We start from the raw sequence: 21,730 nt of genomic DNA on the forward strand, positions 1-21,730 counted from the left end.
TGAAGTTCTTTGAGGGGGTAACAGAGATGGTTGATAAGGGCAACACTTAATATGGTATTGTATTTGGATTTTCATTTGATGCAGAGCTATGTAACATACTTGAGCAAAATTCTAGCTCATGGAATTGAAGGGAAAGAGATAATGGATTGATTGAGTAACAGGAAACAGACTAGTGATAATTGGTTGTTTTTCAGATAGGAAGGTTTGTAATGGAGTACCCCAGGGGTCAGTGTTGGGGACCCTTTCTCTTCCTGATAGAAGTCAATGACCTAGATTGTGGTGTTCAGACATGATTTCAAAATTTGCAGAAAAGATTGGAAACCTTGTCAACTGTGAGGATAGTCTTGAACTTCAACAGGGCATAGATGAGTTGGTGGATTGGGGAGTCAAGTGGCCGATTTAGGTTCAGTGAGAGAGACAGTACAAAATAAAGGGAGAAACTCTAGAGGAGGCGCAGGAACAAAGGGACCTCATTAAGGGGCAGCACGGTAGCATTGTGGTTAGCACAATTGCTTCACAGCTCCAGGGTCCCAGGTTCGATACCAGCTTGGGTCACTGTGCGGAGTCTGCACATCCTCCCCGTGTGTGCGTGGGTTTCCTCCGGTGCTCCGGTTTCCTCCCACAGTCCAAAGATGTGCAGGTTAGGTGGATTGGCCATGATAAATTGCCCTTAGTGTCCAAAATTGCCCTTAGTGTTGGGTGGGGTTACTGGGTTATGGGGATAGGGTGGAGGTGTTGACCTTGGGTACGGTGCTCTTTCCAAGAGCCGGTGCAGACTCGATGGGCCGAATGGCCTCCTTCTGCACTGTAAATTCTATGAAGTCATTGAAGATGGCAGGGCATGTTGAGAGAGCAGTTAATAAGAAATATAGTACCTTACATAGAATTTACAGGGCAGCACGGTAGCACAAGTGATTAGCACTGTGGCTTCACAGCGCCAGGGTCCCAGGTTAGATTCCCTGCTGGGTCACTGTCTGTGCAGAGTCTGCACGTTCTCCCCGTGTCTGCGTGGGTTTCCTCCGGGTGCTCCGGTTTCCTCCCACAGTCCAAAGATGTGCAGGTTAGGTGGATTGGCCATGCTAAATTGCCTTTAGTGTCCAAAATTGCCCTTGGTGTTGGGGTTACTCGGTTATTGGAATAGGGTGGAGGTGTGGGCTTGGGTAGGGTGCTCTTTCCGAGAGCCGGTGCAGACTCGATGGGCCGAATGACCTCCTGCACTGTAAATTCTATGTATCTTCGGCATTATTAATAGGGACATTGAATACAAAGGTAAGGTGGTCATGTTGAACTTGCATAAGGCACTAGTTAGGCCTCATCTGGAGTAATATGTCCAGTTCTGGGAACCATACATGGAAGAAGGATCTGAAGGCATTGGAAGAGTACTGAGGAGATTCACAAAAATGATTCCTGGATAACGATGAGAATAGATTGGAAGGTTGGGACTGTTTTCCTTGGAGAAAAGGAAGCTGAGAAGAGGTATTCAAGATCCTGAGTGTTCTGGGCAGGATAAATAGTGAAATACTATTCCTTCAAGTGAGAATCAGGAACCAGAGTGTACAGATTTAAAAGAATTGGCAAAAGCAGTAAAAGTGACGTCAATTTTCTTTTCATCCAGAGGGTGGTGGAGGCAGGTTTGAACGAGCTATTCAAAAGTGAATTGGATTGCTGTCTGAAAAGAGAGAATGTGCAAGTTGCGGGGGATAAGGCAGGGGAGTGGGACTAAGGAGAATACTCTTCCAGAGCCAATGCAGACTCTTTTCTAAAAAAAATTATTAAAACAATTTTTTTTTCCAATTAAGGGGCAATTTAGTGGGCAGCATCTTTGGGTGGTGGGGGTGAGACCCACGCAGACACGGGGATAATGTGCAAACTCCACACGGAGAGTGACCCGAGGCTGGGATCGAACCCGGTCCTCGGCGCCATGAGGCAGCAGTGCTCACCACTGCGCCACCGTGCCGCACTCCAATGCAGACTTGATGGCACAATGGCCTCCTGCACTGTAAAGATTGTGTCTTATTGTAAGAAAGTCAGAACCATCTGAAGTTTGCGATGTAAATCTCAGTTTCAGATGGTTCATAGTGCAGGACCATTTCTTTAAAACTAATTTGTGGGATGTGGTTGTTGCTGGCTGGACCAGCATTTATTGCCCATCCCGAATTGCCTATGGGATGTTAGTGGTGAGTTGCTGCCTTAAGCTGCAGTGAGCTGCTGCTTTAAACTGTTGCAGTCCCTGAGGTGTTGGGGAGGGCGTTCTAGGATTTTGACCCAGCGATAGTGAAGGAATGGCGATATATTTCCAAGTCAGTATGGCGAGTGGTTGGAGGGGAATGCCCACTTGTGATGTTCCAATGTATCTGCTGCCCTTATCCTAGGTGGTAGTGGTCATGGGTTTGGAAGGTGCTGCCAAGGGAATCTTGGTGAGTTTCTGCAGTGTATTATTTATGGTACACTGCTGTCACAGTTCATCAGTGGTGGAAGGACTGAGTGATGGTGGAAGTGATGCCAATCAAGTGGGCTGACTTGTCCAGGGTGGTGTCAAGCTTAGTGTGTGCTGCTGGGGCTGCAGTCATGCAGGAAAATGGAGAGTATTCCACCACACCATACACCTGACTTGTGCCTTGTAGATAGTGAACAGGTTTTGAGTCAGGAGGTGGTTTCGCGCCGTACGATTCTTCCAAGCAAGCATCTGACTTGCTCTTGTAGCCACAGTATTTATATGGCTAGTCCGATTCAGAGTCTGTTCAATGGTAACTCCCAGGATGCTGATAGCGGGTGATTCAACGATAGTAATGACATTGAATGTCATGGGGTGTGGTTAGATTCACCTCTGTTGGAGTTAATCATTGCATGGCACTTGTGTTACTTTACACTTGCCAGCCCAGTCCTAGATATTGTTCAGGTCTTGCTGCATTTAGACGTGGACTGCTTCAACGTCTAAGGAGTTGAGAATGGTGCTGAACATTGTGCACTCATCAGCAAACATCCTCATGTCTGACCTTATGATGAAAGGAAGGTCATTGATGAAGAAGCCTGAAGAACCTCTGCAGTTGATGTCTTGGAGCTGTGATGACTGACCTCCAACAACCACAATCATCTTTGTTTGTTCTAGGTATGTGTCCAACCAGTGGACAGTTATCCCAAATTGGTTCCAGTTTTGCTGGTGCTCCTTGATACCACAGTCAAATGCTGCCTTGATGTCAAAAACATTCGCCTTTAGAGGGGCAGCACGGTGGCGCAATGGTTGCTGCCTCATGGCGCCGAGGTCCCAAGTTTGATCCTGACTCTGGAGTTTGCACATTCTCTCCGTGTTTGCGTGGGTTTCGCCCTCACAACCCAAAAGATGTGCAGGGTAGGTGGATTGGCCATGCTAAATTGCCCCTTAATTGGAAAAAATGAATTGGTTACACTAAATTTTTTTTTAAAAAGGCATTTGTTCTCACCTCACCTCTGGAGTTCTGCTCCTTCGTTCAATGGAGTCAGGAATTGAGTGACCCTGGTGGAACCCAAACAGAGCATCTATGATCAGGTTATTTTATTGCTACACAAGTATCCCTTGATAGAACTGTTGATGGCCCTTTCCATCACTTTATTATTGACCGAGAGTAGACTTGATGGGGTGGTAATTAGTCGGGTTGGATTTATCCTGCTTTTTGCATGCAGGACATAACCTGGGCAATTTTTCATATTGCTGGGTGGATGCCAGAGTTGTAATTGTATTGGAGCAGTTTGGCTGTGGGCACAGCAAGTTATGGAGCATAATTCTTCAGACGATTGCTGGAATAACGCACGGGTGAATGGCCTTTGAGTGTCCATTGTCTTCAGCCATGTCTTGATATTCGGAGGAGTGAATCAAACTAGCTGAAGACTGACATCTGTGATGCTGGGGACCTCCGGAGGAGTCCGAGATGGATCATTCACCCAGCACTCCTGGATGAAGATTGTTGCGAATACAACAATCCTTTTGCCTTTTGCAAAATGAGCTGGGCTCCTCCATCATTGAGATTCATTGCCAAAAGGTAATTTGAACTCCCATGTGCAATTGCCATGTAATCCTTCGCTAGGAACTTTCAAGAGGTGGGTGATCAAGAGGTGAGTGCATCTTTAGGATACTTCCCAGGTACACTACCCTGGAGCTCGGCGGTTACGTCCCAGTATACACTAATATCCTAAATGTTCGTGTTCTGACAATTACCAGTGAATTTCCTCTGGCTTTGCTTTAAGATGGTCAGAACAAAGCAAAATTTCTTGAATGATTTTCAATTATGAGGTTCTAAAGCTCCACCCAGTGGTAGAAGCATGCTGCTGCATGTCTGATTCTGAACTGTTAGGTGGGTAAAATATCATTTAATATTATAATCAGTTTGGCAATATTTTGTCAACCTTTTTCATGTTGATTTGAAACGATAGCCTAAAAATTTTAGAATATTAGTGTACAGTTGAAAGATTTTGGTAGTGTTCACATTTGTCACACTTGTGAATTAAGGTGGGTGGTTTGTCATTTCCTCAGAAAAATAGACCAGCATAATGCAATGTCAAAGCTTAATTTATTCAATTTCTGTAGACCAATGGCCCTGTTAATGCCTCAAAGTTCACTGAGTATCAGCCTCATGCTGAGGTACTTAGTCTGGCTAGTTTCTGCTTTCTGAAAATGTACTACTTCATACTACTGTGCTATCCATGTTATGTGGATAGACCTGAAGGGTCGAATGTAGTCATTCCACAAGTGGAAGGTAACTTCCATATTGCTGTACTGAAATATTTTTGACTGACAGTTTAAATGGAGTAATTGTCAACAGCTACAGGGCATTCTGTAGCTAAAAATTAGTGACCAAAGTCCAAGATGAGGTATGTGTACTATATTGCAATTGAAAGAAAACATGCTAATACTGAACTTTAGAAGTGTTTTTGATACAGATTATTTTTTGTGACCTGGATAAATTCCCAAAATATAGTATTCAATTGGGGACTTAATTCTTTGGACTGTAATTTGGTTTACTCCCTGTTATTTTTGATGCTCAAGCAGTGACTAGGAATCGTTTTGAAAAATGCGTGTAAAAATAATTTGAGACAGCACCGTGGAGGGAAAGTCCTGTGTAGTGCAAATTTTCCTGGTTATTTCAGTGCGGGCACATTGACAAATAAGTGCATGACTTTTGCTGTTGACTAGGCTAAATATGCCTTGTAGAAAGCTCCCACTTCGTACTCTATCTATGTTAAAAATCAAAGCATAAATTGGGTTCATGGAGATTAAAGAAAATGAACAATTCTCTTGAAATTGCTTTTTGCAAAGTAAGATAAAAATACTCTTTGACCTATTGAAAAGCCAAGGTGAAATGCATGTCATTTAATTAATAACCATAGTTGTTCTGAGCAACTAAGTTGCTAATATAATGTACAAAACCACCTTTATGAACTGCGGAAGGTCAAATATGGCTGTGTGTGAACTACTTTAGCTGCAAGTTATGAGTTAGCTTGAACATAAAACAGTGTTATAACCTTTGAATAGCATCTGAAAAGCTTCCCACTTAAAAGTACAATTGCTCTCTGGAATTAAAGTTTCCAAGCATTATCTTTGTAACTGGAAGAACTCAGCCAGGTGTGTATTGTTTTAAAATCTAGACTGTTGCACTTGATTTCAGCCATTGGAAACCAAGGAACAAGATCCTGTTAATGTTAGAATTAATAGTTTTCCATGTTACTTGTTTGCATTTACTGCCATTCCACTTAATCTGCAACAATAACTTTGCATCAAACGTTTATCCTAGCCTAATGTAATTGCACTGTTTCAAGATCCAAAGAAAATAAACATGGGCACTTTGCTGTTGAAACTCTAAACCTGAATCGAGCAACTAACTTCCTGGTGCCCTACAGTATATATGTTTCTTAGCTTTAGGCACACGTGCCAAATTGGCAACAAATGCAAAATGTTAACACAAATATAAAATTTATATGATAACTAAAATAAATCAGATTAAACTGCAATACAGGCTAAGCTGCATATTTAAAAATATTACAGATGGTTCAGATTCCAGAGATAAACCAAAACTGTATCGTTTACAACTGAATGTAACGGATGTTGGCACTGAAAAGTCAGATGAGAACTCCATACAGGTAAGAATGAGTTTTGTGTAGCTTTCTAATCCGAAGTGGTTAAAGAGAAAAAGGTGAACAACATTTCCTGTGCGTCATCTGCAAATTTAGAAATTAAATCTGGGGCATTAACACGTATCAAAAAAAGCAGTGGTCCTGTTAGCAACCCATGAGACCTCCCACTGATATCTTCCATCATTCCAAAGACCAACTATTCACATGACTGTTTCCTGTCACTCTATGCTGCCGCGATCCCTTTTGTTTAATGGGCTTCAACTTTTCTGGCAAGCATATATGGCACTTTAAAAAAAAAAAGAAAAAAAAATTTTATTCAAAGTTTTTCACCGATTATCACAACAGAAAAATAGAACCCTTACACAAATAATAAAACAACAAGAACAAAAGTGCATAAATAAACATTAAACAGTAAACAATAGTGCATCCCCTACCAGACACGAACTCTGTTCGCACCTTAAATTTAACAGGCTGAGCCTCGCGCAAGAGGAGGAAGAGTTTACCCTTCCCAGGGCATCCACCCACATACCCTCGTCGATCTGCACCCCCAGCTCCTCCTCCCACTTACCTTTTAACTCCTCCGCCGAGGCCTCCTCCTGCATCACCTGGTAAGTTGCCGAGATCCTACCCTCTCTAACCCACCCCGCCAAAAGCACCTTGCCCTGGAGCCTGCGGGCCAGCAGCAGCGGAAACTCCACCACCTGTCGCCTAACAAACGCTCTGACCTGCATATATCTGAAAGCATTTCCAGGGGGGAGCCCGAATTTCTCCTCCAGCTCCCCAAGGCTCGCAAACTTCCCGTCTATGAACAGGTCCCCCATCCTCCTAATACTTGCCCTGTGCCAACTCAAGAACCCCCCCCCATCCATTTTCCCCGGGACAAGCCGATGGTTCTCCCGTATCGGGGACTACACCGAAGCCCCCACCTCCCCCCTGTGGGGTCTCCATTGCCCCCAGATTTTGAGGGTTGCCGCTACCCCCGGGCACGTGGTATACCTCGTCGGAGGAAGCGGTAGCGGTGCCGTCACCAGCGCCCCGAGGCTCGTGCCCCACAGGACGCCATCTCCAGCCTCTTCCGCGCCGCCCCCACCCCCTCCATTGCCCACTTACGTATCATCGCCACGTTGGCAGCCCAATAGTACCCACAAGTTGGGCACCACTGTCCCCCCCCTGTCCCTGCTCCGCTCCAAGAACACCCTTCTCACCCTCGGGGCCTTCTTCGCCCATACGAACCCCATAATACTCCTGTTAACCCGCTTAAAGAAGGCCTTGGGGATCAGGATGGGGAGGCACTGAAACAAAAACAAAAACCTCGGGAGCACCGTCATTTTAACCGACTGCACCCTACCCGCCAGGGAGAGCGGCAACATATCCCACCTTTTGAACTCCTCCTCCATTTGCTCCACCAGCCTCATTAAGTTGAGCTTATGCAGGGCCCCCCAGCTCCTAGCCACCTGAACCCCCAGGTATCTAAAACTTCTTTCTGCCCTTTTTAGCGGAAGCTCACCAATCCCCCTTTCCTGGTCTCCCGGGGGCACCACGAACAGCTCGCTCATCCCCATGTTGAGCTTATACCCGGAGAAATCCCGAAACTCCCTAAGGATCCGCATCACCTTCAGCATTCCCCCCACCGGGTCCGCCACATACAATAGCAGATTGTCCGCATACAACGCTACCCGGTGTCGTCGTCACCCCCGCACCAACCTCCTCCAGTTCCTAGACTCCCTCAAAGCCATGGCCAGGGGCTCAATCGCCAGCGCAAAGAGCAGGGGGGATAGAGGACACCCCTGTCTCGCCCCTCGGTATAGCCGGAAATATTCCGACCTCCTCCTGTTCGTGGCCACACTCCCCATCGGGGCCTCGTACAGCAACCTCACCCAGCCGACGAACCCCTCCCCGAACCCAAACCTCCTCAACATCTCTCACAGGTACCCCCACTCCACCCTATCAAAGGCCTTCTCCGCGTCCATAGCTGCCACTGTCTCCGCCTCCCCCTCCACCGCCGGCATCATAACTACATTCAGGAGCCTACGTACGTTGGTATTCAACTGCCTCCCTTTCACAAAACCCATCTGAACCCCGTGTATGACCCCGGAACACAGTCCTCAATCCTCATGGCCAATACCTTTGGTAGCAGTTTCGCGTCCACATTAAGGAGTGAAATCGGCCTATACGATCCGCACTGTACAAGGTCCCTGTCCCGCTTCAGAATTAGAGAAATCAGCGCCCTAGACATTGTCGGGGGCAGGACCCCCCCCCCCCCCCCCCCCCCGCCTCGTTGAAAGTCCTTAGCAGCAGCGGGCCCAACAGGTCCACGCACTTCCTATAGAATTGCACTGGGTACCCTCTGGCCCCGGTGCCTTCCCCGCCTGCATACTCTCCAGTCCCTTGACCAGTTCCTCCAGCCCAACCGGTGCCCCCAGCCCCGCCACCTGCCCCTCCTCTACTCCTCCATCCCTAACTCCCCCGATCTCCCTCGCTGCCTCCCGCCTCCGAAGCTGGTGTGCCAACATCCGGCTAGCCTTCTCTCCGTACTCGTACACCGCCCCTTGCGCCTTCCTCCACTGCACCTCCGCCTTCCTGGTGGTCAACAGGTCGAACTTGGCCTGGAGGCTCTGTCGCTCCTTGAGTAGTCTCTCCTCAGGGGCCTCTGAATACCTCCTATCCACCCTTACCATCTCCCCCACTAGCCTATCCCTCTCTCTCCTCTCCTTGCCCTCTCTGTGGGCCCTAATGGAGATCAACTCACCCCTGATCACCGCCTTCAGCGCCTCCCAGACCACCCCTACCTGCACCTCCCCATTATCGTTGACCTCCAGGTACCTTTCTATACACCCCGGACCTGCCTGCTCACCACCTCGTCCGCCAACAACCCCACCTCCAAGCGCCACAGCGGGCGCTGGTCCCTCTCCTCCCCCAGCTCGAGGTCCACCCAATGCGAGGCATGGTCAGTGATGGCTATCGCCGAATACTCCGTGTCCTCCACCCTCGGAATCAGCGCCCTGCTCATTACAAAAATGTCAATCCGAGAGTAGGCCTTATGAACATGGGAGAAGAATGCGAATTCCCTGGCCTCGCAAACCTCCACGGATCCACTCCTCCCATCTGGTCCATAAACCCCCTCAGCACCTTGGCCGCTGCTGGCCTCCTGCCCGTCCTAGACCTAGAGCGATCCAATGCCGGATCCAGCACCGTGTTGAAGTCGTCCCCCCCCCCCCCCCCCCAATTATCAAGCCCCCTGTCCCCAAGTCCGGGATCTGGCCCAACATGCGCCGCATGAGCCCCACACCACCACCCCCCCCCCCCCCTAATTTTTTGCATCCAACCCCGAATGGAACACCTGCCCCACCAACCCCTTTCTTAGCCTTACCTGATCTGCCACCCGCAGATGCGTTTCCTGGAGCATGACCACATCTGCCTTCAGTCCCTTCAGGTGCCGAACACACGGGCCCGTTTGACCGGCCCGTTCAGACCTCTTACATTCCAGGTTACAAGACGGATCAAGGGGCAGCCCCCCCGCCGATTAGCCATAATCCATTCTAGGCCAGCCACGTGCCCGTGCCCCCCGCACTTCCCGTTCCCCCCCAGCGGTAGACCCCCACCCTGACCTCCTTTGCAGACTCCAGCTCCTCTATTGCCATTCCAGTAGCAACCCGGTTCTCCTCCCGCCGCCCCCCCCCCCCCCCCCCCCCCCCCCAAGCTAGGTCTTCCCTTAGCAGCATTGCTCCCCCCATTGCACTCCCGTGAGTCAGCCAACTCCTGACCCCGGCCACTCCCACCGCTCCATCGACCCCCCCCCCCCCAGTGTGGGAGTCTCCCCTCCCCCCTCCTGTCCGTCACCAGGCTCTCCCCTGCCCCCGAACCCACCCCCTTCCACTCAGCGCGGGAAAAAGCCTGCGCTTTCCAGCACCGGCCCTGCCCCTTTCCACTTTGAGCGTGGGAAAAAGCCCGCTCTTTCCACCCACCCCACCCCACCACTGACGCAGTTCCCTTTCCAGGCCCAGTCCCAATTCCCCCGGCTCGGGCCTCACCACCACCCCCCTCCCCCTCGCGGGGCCCCATCCCCATTTCCAGCCACCGACGCCCACAGGCTTTTACCTGCCCCACCCCCCCCCCCCTACAAACTCACCCGACAGGCAGAGAAGAAACATTGCCCAACCAACCGCACAATCCGTCCAAAACACGACACAACAGTCCCAATCATCCCCCCTCAGCATCCCCTTGTCCCTAGCCCTCAATCCAAGTCCAGTTTTTCGGCCTGAATAAAGGTCCACGGTTCCTCTGGTGTCTCAAAGTAATGGTGACGGTCACTGTAGGTGACCCACAGTCGCGCCGGCTGCAACATGCCGAACTTCACCCTTCTCCGATGCAGCACTGCCTTAGCCTGATTGTACCTCTTAGCCACCTCCGCGCTCCAGTCCAGATAAATCCGGACCTCTGCGTTCTCCCACCTGCTGCTCCACTCTTTCTTGGCTCACCTTAAGACGCATTCTCTGTCCACAAAACGGTGGAACCGCACCAGCATTCGATGGGCCCCCTGCAGCTCCAGGGGCCCCTGGAAGGCCCCCCGCTCCCATCAGCGTGTTCAACATTGTGACCACGTAGGTTCCGACATCCGTCCTTCCAGCCCCTCCGGGAGACCCAGACTCCGCAGATTCTTTCGTCTCGACCAGTTCTCCCATGTACTCGAACTTCGCCTGCCATTTCTTATGGTGCGCCTCCACCTTCACCGCCAGGCCCAAGATATCGTCCTCATTCTCCGAGACCTTTTGCCGGACCTCCCGGATCGCCCCTTGGGCCGCCTGAGTCTCAAGCAGCGTGTCAATTGACGCCTTCATCGGCTCCAGCAGCTCTGCCTTCAGCTCCGTGAGGCAGCGCTGGAGAAACTCCTGCTGTTCCTGTGGCCACTGCGCCCACGCTGCATGCTCTCCACCTGCTGCCGTCTTGGTCTTCCTCCCTCGCTCCTTTTTCTGGTCCAATTCCGCTTTTTTCACCGCTCCACTCCTGGTCCAATCCATACAGTGCCAGGGGAATATTGCTGTCTTCTTCTCACACTGGGAATCGTCGAAAAAGTACCATTGGGGGGGCCCTAAAAAGAGCCCAAAAGTCAGTTTCTAGCGGGAGCTGCTGAACATGCGACTTAGCTCCGCAAAGCCGCAACCAGAAGTCCCCTATATGGCACTTAATGTTTGGATTTGACTGCACAGTGAAACCTTGGAGACCGTGTCGAAAAATTTAAGGGCGACTTTAGATATTCGAGGGCTGAATGAGGTAGTTGTAGTTGGGTCCAACTAGATGAAGTTCTTTTTTTAAATAAAAAAAATAATTAAGGGGCAATTTAGTATGGCCAATCCACCTACCCTGCACATCTTTGGATAATTAGGGTGAGACCTATGCAGACACAGAGGGTATGTGCAAACTCCACATGGACTGTGACTCGGGGCCAGGATTGAGCCCGAGTCCTCAGCGATAAAGTTCTTCTTTTATATTGTGATTTTGATCCTATGCATTTGAATGTTCCTGCTTTTCTCTTGGAACCATAGAACTCCTGCAGTGCAGAAGAGAGACTGTTTCGCCCATCAAGTCTGGACTGACCCTCTGAAAAAGCACCCTACCTAGGCCCACTCCCCCGCCGTATCCCCATAATGCCATAACCCTATTGTGTACATCTTTGGACATTTAAAGGGTAATTTAGCGTGGCCAATCCACCTAACCGTTTATCTTTGGACTGTGGGAGGAAACTAGAGCACTCGAGGGAAATCCACACCGACACTGGGAGAAAGTGCAAACTGCACCCTGGCCCCTGACTCTGAGGCAGCTGTGCTAACCACTGTGCCGCCGGTGCTATAATTTCTTTTACAATTATAAAAATGCAGTAAGACTTTTTGTATTTATTTTGTGGTGATTTCTTGTGATGGTCAAGTGAACTACTGCAGTAACAGGTGCTACAATAAACTTCATTTGCCAGCATCTAGAATCTATATCAGGAATTCAGATCTGGTATTATATGAAGTTCAGATTCAAAACTTAAACAGACACTATAGCATAATGTTTCAAGGAGCACAATCTTCTGCGTGGGTCATTTGTTCACATACTGTGCTTAGCGCTAGAAAGTAGCACTAGCTTCCTCTTGTTCAGGCAAAGTTCTTGGAACTTCCGGTGGCGTAATGTAGGGGGAAGATGTGCACAAGGTGGCTCCCGCTAGGTACTGTTCTTTGAGTCCTTTTCGCCCAGTTTACGTGGTATTTCTGTTTAAAAACACACTCGTTTAATGAAATAAAGTGCCTACATAGAGGAAGTGCCCAGGAAAACAAGGGGGGGAAAACCTGAAAGCAGAAATTTGTCGACGTAATCAGAGGCTTCTTGAGGCTCGTCGGTGGAGAAAATGGCGGAGGCAGCTTCTGCGACTCCAGCTGCTCCACTAACGGCCAAAATGATTACTGGCACCATGGCGGTGGAATTTGAGAAGCAATGGCAGATACTGTTGGGAAACTCCAAGTCAATGGAAAAGGTCTTGGCTCCCATTTGGTTGGCATTGGAGACAACTAATGAAAGGGAAAAAGTGCATGATGCTGTGAGACAACGCATGGGGGTATTTCTTTCGAGGCACAATGACCAGATTGCCCCTCTGGAAGTGGCGATGTCTCTGTTTGAGGCGAATAAAGTGCTGAAGGCCAAATGAATGCTTTGGAGAATCGTTCAAGAACACAAAATGTCCAGGTTGTGGGGTTGCCAGAGGGCATGGAAGGCCCAACACCCACAGAGTATTTGGCGAAGATGTTTGGGAGGATGGTGGATATTCCGACAGAAATCCTGTCCCAATGAATGATATCGAGCACTAATTGTGAAGTTTCACAGCTTCCGAGAAAAAGAGCGGGTCCTAAGATGCGGTGTTTCTGCAGGAGACCAGAGTCTCCGGGTTCGAAACCACACAAGGTTGCGAAAGGGGTGGGTGGGACAGGTTTTTCATTCAGGCTTTAATGGTAGGACCCAGGGTGCAGCAATATTAATCAATAAAAGGGTTAGCTTTTCTGCCGCGAAGATCTTGCCGGATCCCAATGGTTGACATGTTGGTGTTTGTTGGACTCTAGCGGGAACTTTGGTGGTCCTGATTAATGTCTATGCACCAAACTGGGACAAAACGGGTTTTATTAACCATCTGCTAGCTTCGTCCCTGATTTGGATTCCATCAGCTAATCTTGGGTGACTTAAACTGTGTTCTGGATCCCAGGGTGGATCAATCCATGCCCAAATCTCTGACTCCCATCGGGTGTGGCAAATACATTGTTGGTTTTCATGGAGCAAATGGGGGGCAGATCCATGGTGTTTTTTGCACCCGGGTGATAAAGATTTTTGGTTTTCCTCCCATGTCCACCAGGTGTACCCGTAGTGACATTTTTGTGTGAGATAGGTCTCTCTCCTCTCTTCGGTGGAGAGGGCGCGTTACTCGGTGATTTGGCTCTAGAGTCCGGTCCCTCCCAACATCTGCCATGGAGGTTTGATACGGCATTGTTATCGGGTAAAATATATTTTTTCTTTTCTTTTCCTTTTTATAAATTTAGAGTACCCAATTCATGTTTTCCAATTAAGGGGCAATTTAGCGTGGCCGATCCACCTATCCTGCACATCTTTGGATTGTGGGGGCGAAACCCACGTAAACATGGGGAGAATGTGCAAACTCCACACGGACAGTGACCCAGAGCCGGGATCGAATTTGGGACCTCGGTGCCGTGAGGCAGCAGGGCTAACCCACCGCACCACCGTGCTGCCCGGACTAAATATTTTGCGAACGCATGTCCACTGCCATTGGGGAATATATTAAATTTAGTAAAAGTGAGTTTATGTCTCCTACGTTGTGCGAAGCCCTTAAGGTGGTTATCAGGGAGTAGATCATTTCCTACGAAGTGCACATGGTACAGACAGCAAGCGTGGAGTGGAAAGGCTGGTGGACTACACCTTGAGATGGACCATCAATACTCATTTGCCCCGACTTTCGGTGGCGGCAAGAGGGAGTAAGTCGCACATTTGGTGGCTCTCGATCCGGTCGGACTTTTGGACCTTTCCCCTGACTTTTTTGTACTTTTGAGTGCTGGATCTGAAGGCATAGGCACTCAGGATACAGGTGTATGGAATTAAGGAGCCGAAAGAATCGCAAACAGTTGAAGAAGTGGGCAAACAAGGGCAGTGTAGAAGCTGCTGCTGAAGACAATATGTCCGGACCCCGGTGCAGACAGCCCAGCCAACAACGGAGCATTTGCTGAAGGTCATCCAAGAAGGCTTCACCGCGCTGAAACGGGACAGTTTAGACCCGATTCAGAAATCAATCGAGCGCCTGGAGCACAGGCTGGATGCCCAGGATCGGACAATCCAGAAGCTGGAAAAGGCACTGGAGGAGCAGGAGGATCCCCAAACGGTGGTGGAGGTGAAGATGGAGAGGCTGAAAGACCCAACAAAAAAGGCTTCTGGAAAAGGTAGAGGACCTGGAAAATAGGTCCGGTCGGCAGAATTTGAGAATTGTTGGTCTCCTGGAGGGAGCTGAGGGAGAGGATGCCGCGGCGTTTGTGGCAGACATGTTCCAGAAGCTGTTGGGGGATGATGTCTTCCCTTGCCCGTTGGAGGTGGACAGGGCACACAGAGCGCTGGCAAGGCAGCCACGAGCGATGGTGGTCAGGTTCCACAGGTTCCTGGACCAGGAGCGGATGCTACAGTGGGCCAAGTGCATGTGGAGCTGCCATTGGAACAATAGTGTCTTGCGCATCTACCAGGACCTGAGCGTGGAGGTGGCCAGAAGGACGGCAGGCTACAGGCAAGTTAAAGAGATTCTGTTTAAGAAGCAGGTGAAGTTTGGGCAGCTGTACCCAGTGCGCCTTTGGGTCACGCACGAGGGACGGCACCATTACTTTGAGGAGCCCGAGGACACGATGGTCTTCGCCAAGAGAAAAGGGCTGGTGCTGAACTGAGGACATTTTGGACTTAAGTTTAAAAAGTTAACTAAGCGAAGGAACAATAGGTGGGAGACTTGTTGGTGCCGGAGTCGAGAGTCACCAGGCTAGCTGGGTGAGCTGGTCTACGGAGGGGTGTATAGAGCTACTTTATGGCAGGGGTTAGGTTACAGGGTGTTGCTAGGGGGGGTGGAAGACGGGTAGTTGATCTGCTGATGAGGGAGGGATTTGGGTTTGGTAACATGGAGGAGGTCGGAGGTGGGGACTGCCAGGAGGCGGGCCAGGGGAAGGGCGACACGGGGACTAGGAGCGGCCCCAAGAAAGGAGATGGCTGATCGGCGAGGGGGGGGGGGTGCCCCTCAACCAGGCTGATCACCTAGAGGGTTAAACGGGCCGGTAAAAAGGGCACGTGTGTTTGCGCATCTGAGGGTGCTGAAGGCGGACGTAATAATGCTTCAGGAGACACATCTGAAGGTAGCTGACCAGGTCAGATTAAGGAAGGGGCTGGATTAGCCAGGTCTTCCATTCAGGGCTGGACACTAAAACCAGGGGGGTCGCGATTTTGGTTAACAAATGGGTGCAATTCGAGGTGGTAGTACAATCTCGGATGGGGGAGACAGATTTCTCATGGTGAGTGGTGAGCTCCTGGGGTCGAGGCTAGTTTTGGTCAATGTATATGCCCCAAATTGGGACGATGTGGATTTTATTAAGAGACTGCTGGGGAAGATACCTGACCTGGACTCAAACAGGCTGATTATGGGAGGTGATTTTAACACAGTCCTTGACCCCGGCCTAGACCGGTCATGTTCATAAACGGGTAAGGTGCAGGCAATGGCAAAAGAACTGAGGGGGTTTATGGAGCAAATGTGGGGGGCAGATCCATGGAGGGCTAGTCGGCCGACGGGGAAGCAGCTCTAGTTCTATTCACATGTTCATAAGGTGTATTCCCGAATTAATTTTTTTCATAATGAGCAGGGATTTGCTGGCGGGGGTGACAGACGTAGAATATTTGGCGATCGCTATTTCGGACCATGCGCCACACTGGGTTGATCTGCAGGTCTGCAAGGAAAGTTTTCAGCGCCCTCAATGGAGGCTAGAGGTCGGTTTGTTGGTGGACGAGGCGGCGTGTGAGAGGGTGAGGAAATGTATGCAAAACTACCTGCAGGTCAATGACACTGGGGAAGTCTCAGCTGCGGGAGGTGCTGAAGGCAGTGGTGAGAGGGGAGCTGATCTCGATTCAAGCACATAGGGACAGGACGGACAGGGCAGAAACGGACCGACTGGTAAAGGAGATCTTGCAGGTAGACAGGAGATCTGCGGAGACCCCGAGGGCAGAGCTATTAAGGGAACGACGAAGGCTACAGGCTGAGTTTGGGGTAAGGTCAGAGCATCAATTTGGTCCCCAATTTGCGACAATCACCAGTTTGCCCCGGGGAATATGGACGGTGGATTCAGAGCATGGCGGAGGGCTGGGATTGAGAGGATGGGGGATCTGTGCTTGGAAGGGAGCTTCCCGAGCATGAGGGCGCTATTGGAGAAATTTGGGCTGGCGAGAGGGAATGATTTCAGGTACTGTTGAGTCCCAAATTTCTTTATCTGTCAGTCTGGCCACAATAAAAGTCGAGATGGATTTGCAAGTATAATAAAAGTTATTTTATTCAGCTTGCAAGCTACCTAGTCCACAGTGATACAGATAACATGTTGCTTTCTGCAGCCCCGGGAACTAAGTGAATGTCCCAGACAAAGAGATCAGTACTGATACATTCAAATGGCATCAAGTTTCACATACTCGACACCCATAGGTTATCCTATGTCCCTCCTGACTTGTTTGATCCATTCTGATTGGCTCACTTCCAATCCCTTTCTCCGGCCCCTATCAATTCAGCATCACTCTCATAGACACACCTCTTCCTGCTTTTTCCCATGCGGTCTAAAATCTTTTGTCTCTACTTGCCAGAATCAAAGTGGCTTATTTCTACATTACATTAACTAATATCTCTAAAGTAACTATTTTATATCACATTCGTCATTCCCTCCTTTTATTATTCCATGATAACTGAACTATCCAATCCATAGCTACGGTTCCTCATCTAAAAAGATCCGTCGCTGCATTTCCAATTCCTGGCTTAGCCCCCCCTCATCTGCTGCACCCTCATAGATTTTAACAGTTAAGTTTTTAGGGGCGTTGATCTGATCCAGTGCACCCCGCATTCTACCCATCACACATTTAAGGATGGCCAGGCCCACAAAGATGCAGCCGATAGCTACCACTAGATACATGGCCATATTTATCAACCAGTCCTTCCAACCTCCAAATCCCCAGTTACCCCAAGAGCCAGGATCCTGCATCCCGTCCAAGTGATCCCGTATGCGATCCATAAATTTAGTGATGTTAGCGGTCAAGTCCTGAACTCCCATGATACACTTGCCCTGCACTATGGCACATACCCCACCCTCACGGGCCAGAAGATAGTCCAGAGCATACCGGTTCTGCATTGCAAACAACCGTAGCTGAGACAACTCCTTGGTTATTGCCCCGAGGGCTCCCAAGGTTTCATTTCCCAAGATGGTAAGGCCGCAAATAAAATAATTCCGATCACTGACAGCCAAGGAACCCCCCACACCTCCCAGTGTCAATACGCTCAGAATGCCCCACCCGGCTGAGTGGCCCCGGTTGGGTGCAAGAACCTGAGGTTTTTTCCAGTTCTCGCAAAATTCAGCAGAGACTGCCCGGCGTGCTAACTGATTATGCAGGTTCCATGCCGAAGGGCAGGGGACTGTGGTAGGGACTAGAGACCCTATAGCAATTCGGCGGGGAAATGGGGGTGACAAAACGTTGGTCGCTGTGCCATTAATTAAAAAGTAGTATCCTTGCTCCGTGTGCAGGCTAGCATCACAATCAGCATATCGGTTGCGTAAGGACCCCCCAGTAGCCCAGTTTATCCAACTTTGAAATGCCCATTCGGGCCGCCCAGCAATGCGGAAAGCCCTAGTCCCAACAGTGATATGAGAGACATTCGCCCGGCCACAAAGGAGCTGGAGGCCGGCGTTCAATGGAACGCAAGTGGTGTCGTAACAAACGCATTGGCCAGACGCCTGGGTGATATGGCACCTCCTGTCCGTACAGGTGGTAAACAGACATGTTATATTTGTGTCCACCTCTACCAGCAAACAGCCATATCCTTCACTGCTGAAGCAATTCTCGTACGACCGGGAATCCCTATTGGGAGTGAAGTGGCTAGGTATGTACGCCCTCCACCGTCGCAGCCTATCGTACTGTGAATGGGAATTATCCCGAGGAAGGGGAAGGCAAATAGCCGGTGGTGCTGAACCCGGATCGTAAGGAAGAGTGACCTGATCGGGCAGTGGTTCGGAATGCTGACAATGAACCACCGTTTGGGGAGTGCCCCAAAGTGGTGAAACAGAAAATAACCTAGACACCGCTGCGGGGTTTGGGTAGCAGACAACCCGTCCCTGGCCATACAAGCGGTGGTAAATCTGGTAGAAGAGATTCATACTACCCGGGTTTTCCTCAGTTTGGCCTTTAATTAACTTAAGTGTATCTCCCGGTAACCTACGTTCTAGCTGTACTTCCCTTCTCATACGCCCCGTCCTCTCTCTAGTCCCTTTCTCTTTCTCATAGCCTCTTCCTACGCTCGTCTGACAGCCTGATTTTACCTTTATTGTACCACTCTTAACACATCCAAAATCAAATTTACATGTATTCCAAAAACAAGGCAATGTCCATATAATGTTCCCTTCCCATCGTCGGGACCGGTGCAACTGCTTCATGACTCCTGCATTTTCCTTAACTTTGATGACCTTCCATGAGTCGATACCATGTCCTCGTATATGTGGGCAGCGAAGAACATCACCTTTGCATCGGTGATGTATCCTTGTAGATTGGTTGGGACTACACAGATACATAATATTCCCCTTTTCCATGTCCATCGCCAATAACACGCCAAGCGAAGTGAGGCCAAATATCAGACAGACGATGCGTAGCCACTCCATCATGCTCCACACCTGTAAAATAGCACTTCTTTTCCCTTGACTGTGGCTGTAACCTTGACTGGCCATTCGGTCTCAGGTAATGGCCGGTATTTGTCCTCCAACTCCCTGTTTCGTCCAGTTCTGTCATAGGCCAGGGTAACGTGATGCAGTGACTGTTCAACGTCTAACGTCCACCACTGGGGGGTGATAGAAATATAGCACTGTTGTCTCATCCTCCATGATGTAACCGTTACCCCCTCATCTCCGCATTCTAGCTGTAGCTGGAAGATACACAGTAAATCTCGGGCCAACAAGTTACAGTCCAATCCAGTAGTCACTACAAACTGATGCTTTGCAGACTTATTCTCGTAAGTGACTGTCACAGGTTCAGAAATAGGATACTCACACACCTGTCCTTGGAACCCTGACAGTTGCTGCGTGTGGTCGGATAACGGTAATTTAAGTGCTGATTGCACAGAAGACATGGCTGCCCCGGTGTCGATTACAAATGAGTGATGTTGATCTCCTATCTGCAGAGAGATAATAGGTTCCCTGTCCGATTGGAGAGTCCTTATGGCTAAGTTAGCTTGTCAATCCTGTGTTGGGAAAGGGTTTTCCTGGGAGAAGTCAGTGTATCTCGTCTGTCCTCCCCTTGGTGGGTACCCTCTCCTTTGGATCGGATAATCTCCTTCTACTGCCTGTCTTTTAAAGGGGCATTCCTGTTGCCAGTGATCTACACGGCCGCAATTAAAACATGCATTGCTCCCTCTATTTCTGCCCCGTCCTCTTCTTCCAGTAGACCAATGGCCCCTCAGAGGGGGCTGCGGTTGTAGAGCTGTTGATTCATTCGGTGGGCCATAAAAAGGGGGTGAGGGTCCCTTTGGGTGGGTTTGGTATCCTCCTCTTCGTTGATCCACCCACCCAAAGTCACTATATTGGGGCTCCTGCTGGTAAACTACCATTTCTGCTGCTTGTTGGGATCGCCAATCATCCTTTTTCATTACATACTCAGTCTTAACCTTTGTAACTGAACCTCCTTCTTGGCCTACACCCTCCTTCCAATAAAATCGGACTGCCCTTGCCATCTGGGAAGGGTCGTTCTCTGTCCAATTCATGTTATTACATTTCACAGCAGTAACCACAGAAGGTGGTAGGCAATGCATTAACATAGCACAATATTGAGGGGAATTCTGACCATTTTGATACAGCAAATCGCCTGACTGCCCCCGGTAGATTTCATTAAAACGCTCCAGAAATTCCTCTGGCTCTTCAGTCTTCTTAGGTTTTAGGTCTAAGATAACAAAGATTTATGGGCCTTTGAAATGTGCTATTCAACGCATTCAAGATCTGTGTCCTTCTATCGTCGTCTAACGCATAGGCCTGCTGAAGTGCGGCATGACTAGCATAATTCAGGTGGTTAAGATAATTGCGGTACTCTGCTGGGGTTAAAATCTGCTGGACTAGGGCCCAGAGGTCCCTTGAATCAGCTTGATAAATTGAGATGGTAGTTCTCAAGGAATCCACGAAGGCAGCAGGAGATTTTTTTCTATCTGGGATTGTAGCCATAATAGCCATCATCTCACTGGGTGTCCATGGGAAGTAAACGTCTATCGTGGGGTTCGCTCCCGCAGTCACTGGGTCGGGGTTTCGCATCTTCCTAATCGGTAACTGTCTCCGAATGTCACCAGGGGGCACTCTAGCTATTTCCCCTGGTTGTTCCAAGACTTCAACGTCTCTCCCTGTCACTAGGGGGAGTTCTTTCTCTTCAAAAGAAGTTGTTTCAGCTTCCTTTGTTCCCGAATCTTGTGGTTTCTCCTTAGTTTGGGGAGACTTAGGTGATATGCTTAATTGTTTCTGGTGAGCGTCAAGCCCCTCTCTCGCTGTCCGAGATCTTGTCCTAGAGCTAACTGGGCTTGTGGGACAGAGTTCCTTTTGCTCTTCCGGTTGTGAAGTTGGTAAATCAGGACCCACACTATCACCCACACTATCATCCAAAAGGGCTTGAGTTTCTGGCATATTTGAAATCTGGGGAGCAATGACTGGGTATATATTATTGTACTCTGGTGGTTCTGGAATGAGCGCAGACCATGCTATGGGTGCAGACGGAACTTTTACTGACTTTTCCAAATTATTGAATTTTTCTTCTTCTGTCAATTCAAGGCCAGCCATTGAACTACGTAGCTCATCTCTTGTGTGACCCGTGTCCTTCCTGTCTCTATTTGCTCTTTTTTTAAATGCACATTCCTTTTTCAAGATCTGTAATGTTTTTAGGTTACCCTGTTCACTAATTGGAATCCCCATTTTAAGGGCATTATCCTGCCAGCTGGACAACATAATCTTATCTCTTTCCTCTTGACAATATTGCCTCCATAATCCAATTAATTCTTTAGCTTTCATACCTTGATTTTTTCTCCAAATTTGTCCCTGGATTTTCTTAACCATTTCTAGGTCTTTGGTGCCCCCTAGTGGCCATTCATCTCCCATTTTAGTTCTTAACTGTGCTGACAATTTTCTAAAATCCTTCGCTTTGTCCGGATACTTATCACATAATATTTGCAGTGGCATGCCTGGATCATTTGTGCTATCCAAGGAATTCCCCATAATCTCAACTAGTCCTCGGAACTGCGTTTTTTCGCCACTACAGTCCAAGGAGAAAATTTGAGCTTAATCAACTATATTTTTAACACACA

At 49.1% G+C, this 21,730-nt stretch overlaps 1 protein-coding gene across 12 annotated transcripts in view; it reads left to right on the forward strand.

Moving 5' to 3' along the window:
• The window catches only part of afdna (afadin, adherens junction formation factor a), a 323,280-nt gene that overhangs the window by 132,621 nt on the left and 168,929 nt on the right, over nt 1-21,730 (forward strand). For all 12 annotated transcript variants that reach the window (XM_072503518.1, XM_072503546.1, XM_072503555.1 and 9 more), the window contains one exon: nt 6,017-6,111. In XM_072503518.1, the coding sequence (XP_072359619.1) occupies nt 6,017-6,111 (95 nt within the window). The remainder of the gene's footprint in view (nt 1-6,016; nt 6,112-21,730) is intronic.

Source organism: Scyliorhinus torazame, chromosome 1, assembly GCF_047496885.1.
Source record: "Scyliorhinus torazame isolate Kashiwa2021f chromosome 1, sScyTor2.1, whole genome shotgun sequence".
Lineage (NCBI taxonomy): Eukaryota > Metazoa > Chordata > Chondrichthyes > Carcharhiniformes > Scyliorhinidae > Scyliorhinus > Scyliorhinus torazame.